Source organism: Lithobates pipiens, unplaced genomic scaffold (assembly GCF_037356315.1).
Source record: "Lithobates pipiens isolate NorthernLeopardFrog02 unplaced genomic scaffold, aLitPip1_a1.2 Scaffold_25, whole genome shotgun sequence".
NCBI classification, from domain to species: domain Eukaryota; kingdom Metazoa; phylum Chordata; class Amphibia; order Anura; family Ranidae; genus Lithobates; species Lithobates pipiens.
In genome coordinates, this window is record NW_027507787.1 from 143387839 (window position 1) to 143405849 (window position 18011).

Sequence of the window (18011 nt, forward strand, 5' to 3'; positions counted from 1 at the left end):
ATAGAGCTTTCTTTTGGTGGTATTTGATCACCTCTGGGTTTTCTATTTTTTGCACTATAAACAAAAAAAGCACGACAATTTTTACTTTTTGCTATAATAAATATCCCCCAAAAATATATAATAATAAAAAACATTATTTTCCCTCAGTTTAGGCCGATATGTATTCTTCTACATATTTTTGATCAAAAAAATCGCAATAAGCGTTTATTGATTGGTTTCCGTAAAAGTTATAGCGTCTCTAAAATAGGGGATCGTTTTATGGCATTTTTCTAATATTTTTTTTTTTTTTTTTACTAGTAATGGTGGCGATCACGATCTTTATCATGACTGCGACATTTTGGCGGGCACATGGGATAATTTTGACACATTTTTGGGACCATTGGCATTAATACAGCGATCGATGCTATAAAATTGCATTGATTACTGTAAAAATGTCACTGGCAGTGAAGGGGTTAACAATTAGGTGGCACTGTAGGGGTCAAGTATTCCTAGGGGCGTGTTTCTAACTGTATGGGGGCGTAGCTGTCTGTGACACCACACTGATCGCTGCTCCCGATGACAGGGAGCAGACGATCAGTGTGCTGTCATTAGGCAGAACGGGGAGATGCTGTTTACATCGGCATCTCCCTGTTCTTGAGCTCTGTGACACTATCGCGGGTATCCCCACGGCGATCGAGTCCACGGGACCCGAGACCTCGGTCACGGAGCTTTCTGCAGGCGTGCGCGTGCACGGCATGCAATTCAAAGTAACGTATGGTTACGTTACTTTGCCCAGCCGTGCCATTCTGCCGACATATATTTACAGGAGCCGGTCAGGAACCGGTTAAAGAAAAAGCTCCTTTGCAGATTGTATCATTTACAGGGATGAGACAAACCATTCAACACTGGCAGGTGTGCTTACAATGATCAGTTTTATGTATTTATGTAAAACCTTTGTCCCAAAAGGAAAACAACTGTTTGCTGTAACTGCTTATAAAGAGTGAGCTGGGGTCTGGCTTCAATGTGTTGGTGTATTTAAACCTGCTAGTACATGTAATACTCCCCTCCCCCCAGACTGACAGTGCTGCTGTCTGCTGTGTCCCTGTGCTCCTTTATCTAGAGTGTAACTGACCAGATTACCAGGTGAAAACAGAAGGGACCCCATCTAATGATTGGTAAGCTGCAATATATTCAAGTTTTGGTTTTCAGTTTAACACCTCTTTAAATGTTATAAAGCTAAACTGCAGCTTTAAGAGTAACTAAAAAATAAGTAGAAGAAAGTGATAATAGAAAAAGCAGAACTGCAATTGGCACCACATATGATATAAAATGTAATTAATTGGCAGCCTTTTGCTGTGGCAGTAGTGTTTAAATCGTCCAGCACTCCACAAAGGGCGTGAGTGTCTACACTCAAAGGAAGACGGTTATCATCCAGAATGAATCTCCGTTGACCACTTCAGCCCTGGGAAGGATTTACCCCTTTAATGGCCAGACCATTCTTTTTCGATATGGCACTGTGTTACTGACAATTGCCTGGGCGTGCGACACTGTACCCAAATAAAAGTGATGTTCGTTTTTGTTTTTTTTCCCGTGTTTTTTAAATTCTATAATTTAGTCATTGGTCAGCTGGCCACTTTCTCCACCGCTCTTCTCCTCTGACCAAACGAAGCCACAAAAACACGTTGTCCCTACCAGGAAAAGGTATCCTCGCAGGATCTGGAAAGGCGTCACACAAAATTTTCTTCAAGTCTCCTGAAGATGTTTCATTCTTTGCTCCCTCTGTGAAGGCAGGATGAGTTTTGCAACTTTACCCTTGTAACGTGGATCAAGAAGGGTTGCCAGCCAGTAATGATCCCTCTCCTTGATACCACGAATCCTAGAGTCCTTTAGCATGGATCTGGGATCCCTTGCCTCTGTTGCCTTTCCTATTCCTCCTGAATCTTGATTATGCTAGCTTCCAACAATTTTTTTGGTTTAGGGTACCACCAACACCCAAGGCTCAATTTTCCTTCCCCTGTTTAACCACTTCCCTACCCGCCCATTGTAATATGACGCCCGCAGATGGGATCTCCCATCCTGGGTGGGCGTCATATGACGTCCTCCCATTCCCGGCCGTCTAGGGGAGCGCGGCCCGCCCACGGCGTCGCTCGGGACCCAGCCGCGATGTCTGCTGGGCACCCGCGATTGCCCGGGAACACAGCAGGACCGTGGATCTGTGTGTGTAAACACACAGATCCACGTGCTATCAGAGGAGAGGAGAACAATGGTGTGTTCCCTGTACAGAGGAAAACCGATCTGTCTCCTCCCCTTGTGAGTCCCCTCCCACCCACAGTTAGAATCACCCCCAGGGAACATAATTAACCCCTGCAGCGCCCCCTAGTATTAACCCCTTCCCTGCCAGTCACATTTACACAGTAATCAGTGCAATTTTATAGCACTGATTTCCATATAAAAAATGTGTCGAAAGTGTCCGATATGTCCGGTCCCAATGTCGCAGTCATGAAAAAAATTGCAGATTACTAGTAAATTGCCATTACTAGTAATAAAAAAAATGCATAAAAACTATCCCCTATTTTGTAGACGCTATACATTTTGCGCAAACCAATCAATATACGCTTATTGCAATTTTTTTTTTTCACAAAATATGTAGAAGAATACGCATCGGCCTAAACTGCGTAAAATAAATAAATCTTTTTAAAAAAAAAAAAAGGGTTATTATAGCAAAAAGTCTAAAATATTGTGTTTTTTTTTTTTTTAAATTGTCGATCTTCTTTTGTTTATAGAGCACAAAATAAAAACCGCAGAGGTGATCAAATACCACCAAAAGAAAGTCCCTTAATGCCGCGTACACACGATCAAACGATCGGGTGGAAAAGTCCGGCAAACTCAAGTCCGCTGGACAATCCCCCCGTGTGTAGCCTCCGGCATACTTTTTTGACCCGAAAGTACGGCAGACTTAGAAAGTAGTTTTGCACTCCAATCTTCCCGCCGGACTCGCATTTCGGCGGACAATCCGGCCGTGGGTATGCCAGTCCGCCATACTTTTGAAATGAATGGACTTTTCCCGCCCGGAGAAAAGTCCGCTCATTTCAAGCGGGTCTCCAGGTAGGCGGGGCCCGCGAAGGAGACGTCGCTGGCCCCGCCACCTGGTATGGACTTAAAGGGGAACCCCAACGCCCAAAGCACCTTGTCCCCATGTTGATGAGGACAAGGGCCTCTTCCCGACAACCCTGGCCATTGGTTGTCGGGGTCTGCGGGCGGGGGGCTTATCGGAATCCGGGTGCCCCCTTTAATAAGGGGGCCCCCGGATACCGGCCTCCCACCCTATGTGAATGAGTATGGGGTACAATGTACCCCTACACATTCACCTGTGAAAAAAAGTAAAAAAAAAACACAACACAGGGTAAAAATAGTTTATTGCACAGCTCCGGGGTACTGTCTTCGGGGGTCTTCTCGCCGGACTCCTCCGCTATCTTCTGCTAGCTCTTTTGCTAGCGGAGGAGCCCGGCTTTCTTCCTCACCGTCGACCTCTTCTTCCGACTTCGGGGGTCTTGTCCCCCTCTTCTGGGGTCTTGTCCCCCTCTTCGGTTCTTCTGCCGGGCCACTGCGCCTTCTTCTAGCTTTTACAGGCGGAGGCCCGGTCTTCTGTCGCCGCCGCCGCCTTCTGTTCTTCTCTTCTCTTCAGATGTTGACTCGTCGCATGCTTCGCTCACAATGGCTCCGACGCGATGCGCGGCGACTTATCTAGGGACATCACCGGATGATGTCCCCGCCCATTATGGTGTCACAGTCCCAGAGGATGCTGGGACTGTGACATCATAATAGGGGGGGACATCATCCGGTGATGTCCCTATATATGTCGCCACGCGCCCGGTCCCCGTCATTGGGAGCGAAGGGAACGACGAGTCAACATCTGAAGAGAAGAACAGAAGGCGGCGGCGACAGAAGACCGGGGACAAGACCCCCGAAGAACTGAAGAGGGGGACAAGACCCCAGAAGAGGGGGACAAGACCCCCGAAGTCGGAAGAAGAGGTCGACGGCGAGGAAGAAAGCCGGCGAGAAGACCCCCGAAGACAGAAGACCCCCGGAGCTGTGCAATAAACTATTTTTACCCTCTGTTGTGTTTTTTTTGTACTTTTTTTCACAGGTGAATGTGTAGGGGTACATTGTACCCCATACTCATTCACATAGGGTGGGGGGCCGGTATCCGGGGGCCCACTTATTAAAGGGGGCACCCGGATTCCGATAAGCCCCCCGCCTGCAGACCCCGACAACCAACGGCCAGGGTTGTCGGGAAGAGGCCCTTGTCCTCATCAACATGGGGACAAGGTGCTTTGGGGTAGGGGGGCCGCGCGGTCCCCCCTTCCCCAAGGCACCCCCCATGTTGAGGGCACGTGGCCTGGTACGGCTCAGGAGGGGGGTGCTCACTCGTCCCCCCCTTTCCTGGCCGGCCGGGTAGCGTGCTCGGACAAGGGTCTGATGTGGACCTGGGGGGAACCCCCACGCCGATTTTTTTCGGCATTGGGGTTCCTCTTTAAGTCCATACCAGGTGGCGGGGCCAGCGACGTCTCCTTTGCGGGCCCCGCCTACCTGGAGACCCGCTCAAAATGAGCGGACTTTCCTCCGCGTGTGTGGGCAAGTCCGTTCATTTCAAAAGTAGGGCGGATAGTACGGTGGACTTAGTACGCCGTATTAGTCCGCTGAAAAAGTGCCATGTGTGGGCAAGTAGCCCGTTCGGAAAGTCGGACGGACAGTCTGGCGGGAAGTCCGCCAGACTAAGTCCATCGGATAGTCCGCTAGTGTGTACGCGGCATAAGTGGCCCTCGCCCTTCAAAGGGTTGGGCACCCCTGCCCTAACCATTCACCAAAAAAGCATTGAAAAGTAAAAAAAACACACTAGACAGTAAAACACATCAGACAGATGCACCACTTTACAGGCAGACTAAGGAAACTCCCCAGGCACAATATTCAAAGGAATATTTCATTTTTATTGCTTCACTTTAAGCATTATTAAAATCACTGCTCCTGAAAAAGCATTAGTTTTAATACCTTTTTTTTGCATTGATACACGTCCCCACTTTTTATGGCAATAACTTGCATATAAGCCTTTAAAACGAACACTATTGATTTTTTTTATGTTTGTATTTGTATGTCCCATAGACTTTAACGTTGTTTGTATGTTCGCACAAACTTTTTGCATGTTCTGGTGCGAACCGAAGCAGTTCGGCTCATCCCTACTCCACAGTTTACAACCCCAAAAACACCCCAGTCCCAGTAACCTCCCAAGGCTGACTCAACTCTACAGACCCTCTCAAAATCCCCCAGCCATTATAATATTCCTGTTTACCTCATAGCCTCCAACCCCACAGAATTTGACAGCCTACCTCACGCCCAGTGCCCCTGAGTCAGTTCTAAAGCTTCTCAGCCTATAGTTCTGGCAGCCCCAGAGATCAATAGACTTCTTCAGCCCCAGAGCCATCCAACCCATTTAAGACTGAGCCCTACTTCCATCTCCAAAACATCCTAGACCAGGTAAGTACCAAGGCTTCCCAGCTCTCACCCTCCCTAAACACCATATCTCACCTTTTGCTTCATTGCCAACTCTCTCCCCCCCCCCCCCCAGAGCTCAACAGCCCACCTTAGCCACAGATTCCCTAGTCCCCTCAAAATTTTCCAGCACACCTCAGCCACAGAGCTTCCCCTAGCCTCTGCCTCAGCCCTGGTGTCTCCAACCCCGAATCTCCCCAGCTCCAGTTTTCTACTGTCCACGCTATACCTTCTGAACCCCCAGAGTTCCCCAGCTCATCTTAGCTCTAGAGCCCTACACTCTATCTAGTCCAAAGAGTCTCAGCCACCTTAACAGCCCCAACCCCGGCTCACCAAAGTGCCAGAGCCTTCCATCCCATCCTCAACTCCTCAGCCTACCACAGTCCCCGAAAAAGCAGCGCTAGTTTCCTTCTGCCCACTCCAAACAGCCCATTTGCACACCAGTGCCTCAGCTCCAGCGCCCCACACCCCACCTTATTCCAAAAGCCCCTTGGCCACTTCAAAACTCTTTCAACCTACTTCAGGCCTGGAGCCCCCAACTCCCAGGCCCAGGCTCCCTTCACAATTTGCCAGACAACCTCAGCTTTACATACCCCTCACTGCCTCTTCTAAAGCAACCTCAGCCCAAGTCTTCTTCTCTCTCCCCCCCCCCCCCCCATACACATGCACATCACACACCCTCACATACACATTTCACAGCCACTCCACCCACTTCAGCTTCACAACTCATGGCCCTTTTCACAGCCTTCCAGATAACCACAATTCCATAGCCTCCCAGCTTCCCCTCCATCCCCAAGCTCTTCAGCCCATTTCAACACCAGTGCCTCTAGTCCAGCTCAGCTTCAGAACCCCTAATTCTAATTAGCCCCAGAACTACTCAACCTTCCTCTACAGCTCTTCAGTTCACTTCAATGCTCTTCAGTGCACTTTCTGAACTCCTGCATATCAACAGACCCTCCCGAGGTCTTCTTCTTTCATTTATTTCAATGTTCCTTCGGCCGCTGACTACCATGAGATCGAGAGCCTTTAGCTGCTCTGAGTCTGCCCCCAGACTTTGGAACACCCTGCCACCTGACATCCGCAATATTGATTTCCTACCCATCTTCCAATCACGTCTCAAAACTCATCTTTTTAAACTAGCATACTCTGTCTGACTTCATTGTTTGGTTTTTGTAATTTAATGGTTATGTAATGTATTTCATTTTATTTATATACTTTTTTGCTTTGTTGTTATCTTTGTAAGGTCCACTTGGGTGTTCTAAAAGGCGCCTATAAATAAAATGTATAATTATTTATTAATATTCAACCCTAAAGACCTCTGCAGAGCTCACCAGCAAACATAAGTTCCAGAACCCCCTCTTCAGAGTTCCCGAGTTCAGCTAGGCCCCAATGCTCTGCATTCCACCTCTGCCCAAGAGCCCCACAGCACTCTCCCCAGCATTCCAGCCCACATAAGCCCAAGAACTTTTCCAGAGCCCTCCAATGCTTTCACAGCCTTTTAGACCAAGAACTCCTAGCCTTGGGCTTCCCCAGAGCCAACCTCAGCTCCTATTCTGACCCCTCCATCAATCAAACAAAACTTACCTCAACCCGAAGGCAGCTTTCACAGAGAAAGCTCTGGCCGTTAGCGGTAAAGCACTGCTTGTTTAATGGGGCTTTACACCTGTTTTTGGCCTCTAGTGGGGAGATGTTAACCCCAAAAAAGGGGTTAAAAACTCCCATTTTGCAGCACTTCCAAAAGCGCTTTTCAGGCACTGCACATTCATTGCATTGGGCAGGGGTGTTTTGGGAGTGCTGTATACAGTGCTCCCAAACTGCCCCAAAAATGCTACTTGCAGGACTTTTTCTAACGTCCCGCAAATGCACCGCCCGGGTGTGTAAACATCCATTGTAATGAATGGGAGGCAGTTTTCAGGTGCTCTACAGGTGCTATTTCTAGAGCTAAAACGCCTGAAAACTGCCTCAATGTGTAAGGGGTTTAAGAGTTCCCTTAAAACTTAACAGTCCATCTCAGTCCCTAGACCCCTCCAGGGCTCCCAGCTAATCAGAACCACAGTACCCCTGAGCACACCCCTTTCCTAACCTCCAAAAAACCTCTACAGCCTCTCAGACTACCTCCAGGGTTTTTCTGCTCTATTCACATGAGGCAAGTTCTCCAATTTAATCACAGCCCACCTAAGCCCCATAGGCCCCCAGTCCTCTTTCCATTCATTCACAACTATAACGTCTCCCCTTCCCCCATTTCCAAGCACAACCCATTTCAGTCCAGTGCCCCCTAAACTCTCTTTAGCTCCAACGTCCTCCAACTCTACTCATCCTCAGAGCCCCCACAAACCCCTCCAGAGCCTTTCAGTCAACCTCAACCCCAGAGCTCCTTTCCCCTATCTAGTGATCTGCAGACCATCTACCCTCCAGGGTCCGCAGCCCAATTCAGTTCCAGTACCTGGCTATCCTCCTTCACAGCCTCCTGGTCCACCTCAGTCCTAGACCCCTCTAGTCCCATCCAAAGCTCCTCTTCCCCAGAATTCCTCTAGAGTTCCTCAGTCTTCGCTCCAAAGCCATCCAGTGCTCCCAAATCTCTCCAGATTCTCTTCTTTCTCTTTTTTTTTTTTTTTTGCTGATGTGATCTGACTTTCTGTTAGAGGGTAATTAGGTTAGTACTCTATGGTCTCACTATATGTAGGAACAGTGGCAGTCGGTCCATAAGGGGTGCAGGGGCACCGCCCCCCCTAGTTTGGATGCGCGAGGTGTCGGACAAATGCTTTTTTTTTAGCTCTTTTTTTTTCCAGCACACAATTTGAGCCTGAGGCTCTAATTGGCTTAAAAAAAGGTTGGGCTCTGGGCACAGAGCACTGCACCCAAACCCTCCCACTTGTAATAACTAGTGAATCAATATTTGCTATTGGTTTCTGGCCAATCAGGACAAGAGGCGGATCTAAAGAAAACCAGGCTGGCCAGGAGAAGAAGCCAGGGAAGCTGCAGAGTTGTGACCGCTGGAGGGGTGAGTGAAGACCTGGGGTGGGGGGTTTATTTGCCACCCCCTTCCCCAAAAAATGTTTAGTACCATCACCTTCAATTGCTCACTCCCAAAATGGATTAGGGACTATAGACCATTGTAGTGTATACAGAGCAGTGCACATGACTGCAACAAATGTGCACTGTTCAGTCCACACAAACAAAAGTGAGGGGGGGGGGGGGGGAGAGGTTGTGAAACTCATGGAGGATGTTATATGGAGGCAACAAAAAAACAAAAAAAAACAGTAAAACAATTCAATAAAAAAAGGTTACAGTGCCATTAGGTGTGGAATATTTTTGAAGAATGAGGATATTGTTTAATGTCACTTAAAGAGGAAGTAAATGCTATTTAAAAACAAAAAATGCAACCTGTAAGGCAAAGGCATAATGAGCTAGTATGCATAGCATACTAGCTCATTATGAATAACTTACCTGAGAACAAAGCCCCCGAAGTGGTCCTCCGTCTTCATCTTTGCCGCTGCTATGTATCCCGGAGTGACTTCTGGGTCTCGCTGCTCCGGCGCTGTGATTCGCCGGAGCTGCGATGACATCACTCCCGCGCATGCGCTTGGGAGCCGACACGAGCGGCATATCGCCGTGATCTGCGGCCTGCTCAGTGCGCCTGCGCGCCGCTGTCTGTGCGCCTGTCTTTTTGTAAATATATATTTCTTGGACCTACAGGTAAGCCTTAATCTAGGCTTACCTGTAGGTGAAAGTGGTTTGTAAGGGTTTACAACCACTTTAATGATGTATTCACAATTGCAGAGCTGTAATGTGTCTTTGAAATCTGCCTAGAGTTCAGCTTAAAGTACTTTACCTAAAACAAAACAAACCTATTTCACGTAACCCTACTCAATTTATTTATTTTTTTACCTTTTTCAATTTAACCCCCTACTTGCACAAATATTTAAATAAGTACAGAGGTAGAATAATTTCACTAAGAAATATTTGCATGCTCCCATGAATTGTTAAATAATCTTTAGCAAGTGATAATGAACCTAAATTCAGCAAATTTTATAAACAAGTAGTACAGGAAATCATTTTAGTTTTACGCATATTTTATAGAAAAGTGAGAAGGCTTTGCTATTTTTTCATATTATTAGCCTGTGCCTGTGTTCCGTGTCCCCTATTCCACCTTCCTCTCTGCAATCTAATAGTTCCCTTGGGCACTATGGTTTTTCACTTGTAAGTTAAAAAGTAGTGACTGTGAACAGGGGTGGGAGGAGAGCAGTGCCCTACTTTCCGCTTCTAACCTTCACAGAATGATGAAGCATTTTAGCTTGCAGCTGATAGATATGTCAGCTTTCCATCCACTGCTCCTAAAGGTGCTTACTTCCATTAGGATATCCCAACTGGACTAAGATTGAGTGTCTGACATCCTCGCAGAGTGGAGATTGAAAAGCTTGAATCTGTTGGTACTGGCGGCTAGGTTTATGGGGTGGATGCAGATTAAAAGGAGATACTGACAGTCAAAAAAAGAAGAATGGCTAGATCACATAATGCCATGTGTTAGCTAGACAGCTGCAGTCTCTGTTTTATGATACAGAATAATGGAATACTCAGGAGATAAAGAGGAAAGCCATGGGGTTATATCATCTTTTAAAAAATAACCTTTTACTTCATGACTTGAAAATCTACTTGCACACGAAGTAATGTCCAATAACATTTACTACTTGAAAATTCAGATTTTTCTTTTTCTGTTCCAAGAGCTTCTTTGCAAGTCTTTATAAGCGTTGACATTGACTGAGATTTTGTTAAAATTAATATGCTTTGCAGAGCACACGGATCATACTGTATATGTGTACACAATAGAAAAGTAGGACCCCTTTTTGTCTTCATAACAGCCTGATATTTGTCTGTGTGTACTTGAAGTGGGGAAAATAATTATTTGGTCCCCTGCAGATTTTGTAAGTTTGCCCATTTAAGCTGGCAATACAGTACACAATTTTCTTGTTCAATTTTCTTTAGATTTACCTGCAACCATATAGTACAAGGACATGCTTCATTGCATACAAATTAAAAGTATTTTAGGTTTGATCTTATACTATATGGTTTTGTTAAATCTAAAAGAAAATTGTACAAAAAAAAATTGTATAACCCTTTCATGACTAAGCCTATTTTTGGCATTTGGTGTTTACAAGTTAAAATCCATATTTTTTGCTAGAAAATTACTTGGAACCCCCAAACATTATATATTTTTAGCAGAGACTCTAGAGAATAAAACGGCGATTGTTGCAATATTTTATGTCACAAGGATATTTGCGCAGCGGTGTTTTAAATGCAACTTTTTGGGAAAAGGGACACTTTCATGAATTAAAAAAAAACAGTAAAATTAGCCCAATTTTTTTGCATAATGTGAAAGATAATGTTACGCCGAGTAAATAGATACCAAACATGTCCCACTTTATAATCGCACGCACCTTGTGGATTGACGACAAAGTACGGTACCTAAAAATCTCAATAGGCAACGCTTTAAAAAAAATTTACGGTTACCAGGTTAGCGTTACAGAGGAGGTCTAGTGCTAGAATTATTGCTCTCGCTCTGACGATCGCGGCGATACCTCACATGTGTGATTTGAACACCGTTTACATACGCGGGCGCGACTTCCGTATGCGTTTTCTTTGCTTCGCAAAGCTCGCGGGGACGGCGGGCGCTTTAAAAAAAAAAATTTTTTTTATTTATTTTATTTATTTTAAAATGACTAAATTGTTTTAAAAAAAAAAATTTAAAATTTGATCACTTTTATTGCTGTCGCAAGGAATGTAAACATCCCTTGTGACAGTAATAGGTGGTGACAGGTACTCTTTATGGAGGGATCGGGGGTCTAAAAGACCCCCCACCCCTCCTTTAGACTTCAATGTATTCAGATCGCTGAAAACGGCGATTCTGAATACCGTTTTTTTTTTTTTTAAACCGGCGCCATTGACAGCCGAGTAAGCGGGAAGTGACGTCATGACGTCGCTTCCGTGTTTACTATGAGGAGACTGGAACGAAGCCGATTACAGCTTTGTTCCAGTTCCTCCCCAGCGGCCGGAGGCATCACACACAGAATCGGTGCTCCCAATCGAACGGGAGCACCGGTAACAGTGGCGGGAGGCGGCGGGAGGGGGGACGTCCCCTCCGCTCCTCCGGCATAACAGCCGAGCGGCTTTTAGCCGCATCGGTTGTTATGGCTGGAAAGCCAATCGCCTGCTGAAGAAAACGGTACCGGGATGATGCCTGCAGGTGCAGGCATCATCCCGGTATACCACCCGGAAGCCGAGTACGCAGATCTGTGTAAGCTCGGCGGGAAGGGGATAATGTACGACCAGCCTTACAAAGAAATTAAGGGTCTATAATTTTTTATTATAGGTGTATTTTAAATGATAGAGACAGAATATCAACCAAAAGTCCAGAAAAAACACCCAATATAAATGTTAGAAATTGAGTTGCAGTTCAGTGAGTAAAATAAATATTTGATCCCCCTACCAACCAACACTAATTCTGGCTCCCACAGACTGACTATAGTATGTGCTCATGTGGTGCACAGATTAGTCCTATCAATTTAAGAAGGTGCTCCTAATGACAACTCGTTATGTGTATAAAAGACACCCGTCCACAGAATCTTTCTTCCATTCAAACCTCACTATCATGGGCCAAAGAGCTGTCAAAAGACATCAGGGACAACATTGTAGACGTGCACACGGCTGGAATAGGCCATCAGCAAGAAGCTTGGTGAGACAGAAACAACTATTGGAGCGATTATTTGAAAATTTGTGAATGATTTCAAGGCAGTTGGGACTACAGTCACCAAACAAACCATTGTTAACACAATACACCGCCATGGATTGAAATCCTGCAGCACCTGCAAGATTCCCCTCCTCAAGAAGGCACATGTACAGGCCCATCTGAAGTTTGCCAATTAACTTTTAAATGATTCAGAGAAGGATTGGGAGAAAGTGCTGTGGTCAGATGAGACCCAAGTTTGGCATTAACTTGACTCGCCATGTCTGGAGGAAGAAAAATGCTGACTATGATCCGAAGAACACCATCCCTACAGTCAAGCACGGAGGTGGAAATATTATGCTTTGAGGCTATTTCTCTGTTAAAGGTACAGACCAACTTTGCGGCATTGAGGGGTCAATGGTCGGGGCCATGTATTGTAAAATCTTGGATGAGAACCACCTTCCCTCAGCCAGAACACTAAAGATGGGTCCTACATGGGTCTTCCAGTATGACAATGACCCAAAACATACCACCAAGGTAACAAAGGAGTGGCTCAAGAAGAATCACATTAAGGTCAAGGAGTGGCCTAGTCAATCTCCAGACCTTAATCCTATAGAAAATTTATAGAGGGAGCTGAAACTTCAAGTTACCAAGCAACAGCCAAGAATCCTTAAGGATTTAGAAGAAGACTACTGTCATCTTTACTTTTTTGACACTTTTTTTTTTTTTGGTGAATGTGTAGGGAGGGGTACAATGTACCCGATATCCATTCACATAGGAGAGGGGCCGGGATCTGGGGTCCCCTTGTTAAAGGGGGCTTTCAGATTCCGATAAGCCCCCCCACCCGAAGACCCCCACAACCACCGGGCAAGAGTTGTGGGGAAGAGGCCTTGTTCCCATCAACATGGGGACAAGGTGTTTTGGGGGGACCCCAAAACACCCTCCCTATGTTGAGGGCATGTGGCCTAATACTGACAAAAATTGAGAAATAATCAAACAACTATAGATATCTCTCCCTCAGCACTCACGGTGAAGATACAATATCAACCAAGCTGCTACTATAATAAAAACAAAACAGTGTAACAAAATTGTGTCCAAAATAAATATTTAAACACGAATAGCGCTTATATATTTTGAAAGTCTTTCAAACTTGATACACAGTCCGCTTTTGACAAAATAGACAGACAAAATGTGAAAAAGGTGAAGGAAAATCCGCTCCAAAAGAGTATTCAGGGTAAATTATATTGAATTACTCCAGATGATTAACCATCCCCACAATGCTTGAATGGCAATCCCCCAAAATAAATTTAGTAACCAGATATTATTGCATATCTCTAGGTATGTTATCAGCAAGTCTCTATGAATCTTCATCCAATATTAGTTGGGAGGTGTGTGGATGTCAGGTGGCTAAAATCAGCAATCACTGCATTTTTCCATATATTGCTTGAAAATAAGGGTGCACATAGCGTAATCCAATTTTCCAAAAGGTATGTTTATTAAACAAACCCTTATAGATGTACACTTACAATAAAAACATAAGTTAAAAGCATAAGACCCCTTTCACACCAGGGCGTTTTGCAGGCGCTATAGCATTAGAAATCGCGCCTGAAATCAGCCCTAAAAAAATCTGCACCATTGTCTGTAGTACACTACAGCGGTGCGCTGGCAGGACGTCAGGGAAAAGTCCTGCCAGCAGCTCCTTTGGAGCAGTGAAGGAGTGGTGTGTTTACCGCTGCTCCTCATTGAAATCAATGGGGCAGCGCTGTAATACCGCCGGCAAAACGTAGCTATTGCGGCGTATTGCTAGTGGTTTTAACCCTTTCTTGGCCACTAGCGGGTGGTAAAAGCGCCCTGTTAGCGACCAAAATGCGGCGGTGTGAAAGGGGTCTAAGTAAAATTATACTTGTGAAGTGATGTAATGTATGCACTCCATAGTAAGTATTTTAAAAAAAAACTATAATTAATACTTACCAACATTTTGCCATAACATATGCTTTGCTTGTGTTTCTTGTTTTCTCAGATAGTAACTGTGTGAGGATGGTACAGCTTGGAGTTGTCCACCAACTTTTAGACTTGTTAGAACAACATGTTGAGAATGGAGATGTAGCTGTACAACACGCTGCTCTGAGTGCACTACGAAATCTTGCCATACCAGGTAATTTAAGCTTTTTAAATTGTAACTAAACCCAAGAACAAAAATGTAATATATTGCAGCTCACGGGTCTTTAGATGTGGAGGGTGCATTATTTTTTTCCCTTTATAACCACAAAAAGAGAGCACTATGGGATTGATTTACTAAAACTGGAGCATGCAAAATCTGGTGCTGCTCTGCATAGAAACCAATTGGCTGCCAGGTTTTATTGTCATGTGACTGATTTTGCACTCTCCAGTTTTAGTAAATCAGCCCCTCTGACCTTCCTTGTGCAAATCCTTTGACACCACTTTATTTAAACATAAAATCCAAATAAAATACTCTCAAAAGTAGTAAAATTAGAGGAAGTAAACCCCTGAGGGGTGTTACTTCCTTTTTGTTTCCCTGCAAAGGTAAAGCATAATGGGCGACGATGCATCGCATAGTAGCCCATTATGTGACACTTACCTGCAGGAGAAGTCCGCAATGTCCCCGTCCTCCTCGCAAGTAGCGAGCGTCCATTCTTCACCCCTCTTCCTTCCGGGGCCACAAACTTTGGCTCTGTGACTGGCCGGAGTCACATGACGTTGCATGATGTCACTCCTGTGCATGCGTGCGGGAGCCGCCTTTAACGGCATGACCTGAGCTAGAAACGGCACAGCGTGCCCTTTCTAACGCTGGCGCATGTGCAGAAGAAATCGCTGTATTGCGATTTGCAAATATCTCCTAGACCGTGCAGGTCTGGGAGATATTTCAAGCACCTACAGGTAAGCCTTAATCTAGACTTACTTGTAGGTTAAAGTGGTTGTAAAAGGTTTACAACCACTTTATGGAATGCAAGCATCTATCACAGCCTATGGACAAAACCTCCTCACATCTGGCCCCCTATAGCAACCTTCTATTTATACAAGAGTAGCACTGTCCCCATAGGGCTCGCTGAGTGTTGACTTCATAGGCCTCTCTCTGGGTACATGCAGGTGGTTGCTAAGGGTTTCCACTTTGTTGCTAGGGGTTTCCACTTGGCCCACCCTTACTCCCACTTGCTCGTTATTCAATGACCAGTCCAGGGTATTTTGGTTTTTCTATTTTAATTTAGAACTTGGACGGGAGAAGGGATTAGTGGGATACTCCAACTGGAACTATTCACAATAGATAAGGACAACTTTCACTTGGCCTCACCGGATTATTTGTAGGATCTCTCTCTCTCTCGTTCTCTCTCGTTTTCTCTCGTTCTCTCTCTCGTTCTCTCTCTCGTTCTCTCTCTCGTTCTCGTTCTCTCTCTCGTTCTCGTTCTCTCTCTCGTTCTCTCTCTCTCGTTCTCTCTCTCTCTCGTTCTCGTTCTCTCTCGTTCTCTCTCTCTCTCGTTTTCTCTCGTTCTCTCTCTCTCTCGTTCTCGTTCTTGCTCGTTCTCTCTGTCTCTCTCTCTCGTTCTCTCTCTCTCTCGTTCTCTCTCTCTCTCGTTCTCTCTCTCTCTCTCTCGTTCTCTCTCTCTCTCTCTCTCGTTCTCTCTCTCTCTCTCGTTCTCTCTCTCTCTCTTGTTTTCTCTCTCTCTCGTTCTCTCTCTCTCTCTCTCTCTCTCTCTCTCTCGTTCTCTCTCTCTCTCTCTCGTTCTCTCCCCCAAGGCCACATGACAACCTCTGTAGAAGAGGGCAGCCACCTCCTTCCTCCTGGACTCAGTTCCCAGACTCAATTAACTGAGCATATGTACCCTGCGCTTTCATACAGTATCCCAACATGCAATGCAGCAATTTTCCTCTGCCAGTTGCCAGGATTGTAACAAAACCTGTGCACTCACAATATGCCTCCCTATTGGACCAGTGAGGGGCAGTAAAACATGCTGAGCTGCACATAAGCACGATGAGCAGACTTAACCAATAGATTCTGCTCCTTGGTAGGCAGAGAGCACGCTAATGCCCTGTACACATGACCGATTTTCCCATCGGAATAAACTCTGAAGGTCTTGCGTACACACGATCACACCAAAGTCTGACTTTCAAGAACGCAGTGACATACAACACGTATGACGGACTAGAAAAGGGAAGTTCAATAGCCAGTAACCAATAGCTTCTGTCTCGTATGTGCTTCAGAGCGTGCGTCGGTTTTCCCGATTAGGAATTGTTTCCATCGAAAATATTTAGAACATGTTCTATTTCTAGGTCCATCAGAATTTTCGATGTAAAAAGCCAGATGGGGCATAAACACGATCGGAATATACGATGAAAAGCTCCCGTTGGACTTTTTCTGTCAGACATTCTGCTCGTGTGTACACGGCATAAGTTTTACTTGCCCATCTTCCTGGTAAGCAGACAGACCAAAATCTATACTTTCTTCTAGCACCTATCTGGGGGGGTGCTTCACAAGTTAATTGACATGTTTTGAGGAAAAGGACATCTTCTTTAGAGCTCTGAGGTAGAAGGCTTCTCCTAGACAATGGGTCAGTTAAACTAAAAGGAGGTTGCTGAACGATTCCTTGACATCATTGGAACTGGGTTGGTGTATAAAAAGAGTTCACAGTTGTTAAACCCGTATCCTTTGGCACTCGAGTGCTTAAAGTGTATTTTATTTACACCTGTAGGTAACACACATTCTGTCCTAAGGTGACAATGCTCACTTACTGAACTTTATCTGTTGAGGAGCAGTCCTGTCACCTTGCTAGAACAGGACTGCAAAGCCTTCTCTATTCTCTTCTCCATAACACAGAGGGACATGTGGGGTTTCATAATACATAAAGGGAGATAGAAACAGTATATATATATATATATATATATATATATATATATATATATATATATATATATATATATATATAAGGAAAGCCGAGGAAGTTTTTTTTTTTTTTTTTTTTTTTTTAGCAGGATCAACAGGCAGTGATAGTACAGGCATAACAAAATTTAAAAAAGAGAAATTAATTGTTAAGGTTTACATGTACTTTACTTAGGTTTTATCCTTTTAGTACCCAAGTACACTGGCGATTAGGGATGGCCGAACTGTTTGCCCGGCGGTCGGTTCACAGAGAATTTCAGCTGTTCGCGATCCGCCTGATCGGCGGACTTACGTGTTTACTGTGTAAAAGAACTTTGACCTATGATGACACATCCATCATGTGGTACAGGACAGCCAATTGAGACATTACAGCACATGGACACTTGGACATTCCCCCTAACTTATAAATAGACACGATCCGGCGGCCATTTTACATTCTTTCGTATGTCACTATAGGGAGAGGTTGCTGTGTGGAGCAGGGAGAGACTGCAGTGACCCAAATCGCTAGCTATTAGGTCCACAAAAGTTATTTTAACCACTACAATACAGGGCACTTTCACCCCCTTCCTTCCCAGCCCAATTTTCAGCTTTCAGCGCTCTCGCTCTTTCAGTGACAATTGCGCGGTCATGCTACACTGTACCCAAATGAAATTGTTATCATTTTTTTCGCACAAATAGAGCTTTATTTTGGTGTTATTTATTCACGACTCCGTTTTTTTTTTTTTTGCGATATAAGCGCAAAAATAGCGGAAATTTGGAAAAAAAAATATATTTTCTTTTTTCTATTTGAAAAGAAATCCAATAAAATCAAATTTTGTCATAAATTTAAGCCAAAATGTATTCTGCTGCATGTTTTTGGTAAAAAAAATT

General features: G+C 44.9%; 1 protein-coding gene across 2 annotated transcripts in view; it reads left to right on the forward strand.

Moving 5' to 3' along the window:
* Positions 1 to 18011, forward strand: part of LOC143930533 (rap1 GTPase-GDP dissociation stimulator 1-A-like) — a 353543-nt gene that overhangs the window by 269595 nt on the left and 65937 nt on the right. For both annotated transcript variants that reach the window (XM_077454905.1, XM_077454906.1), the window contains exon 9: positions 14268 to 14402. In XM_077454905.1, the coding sequence (XP_077311031.1) occupies positions 14268 to 14402 (135 nt within the window). The remainder of the gene's footprint in view (positions 1 to 14267; positions 14403 to 18011) is intronic.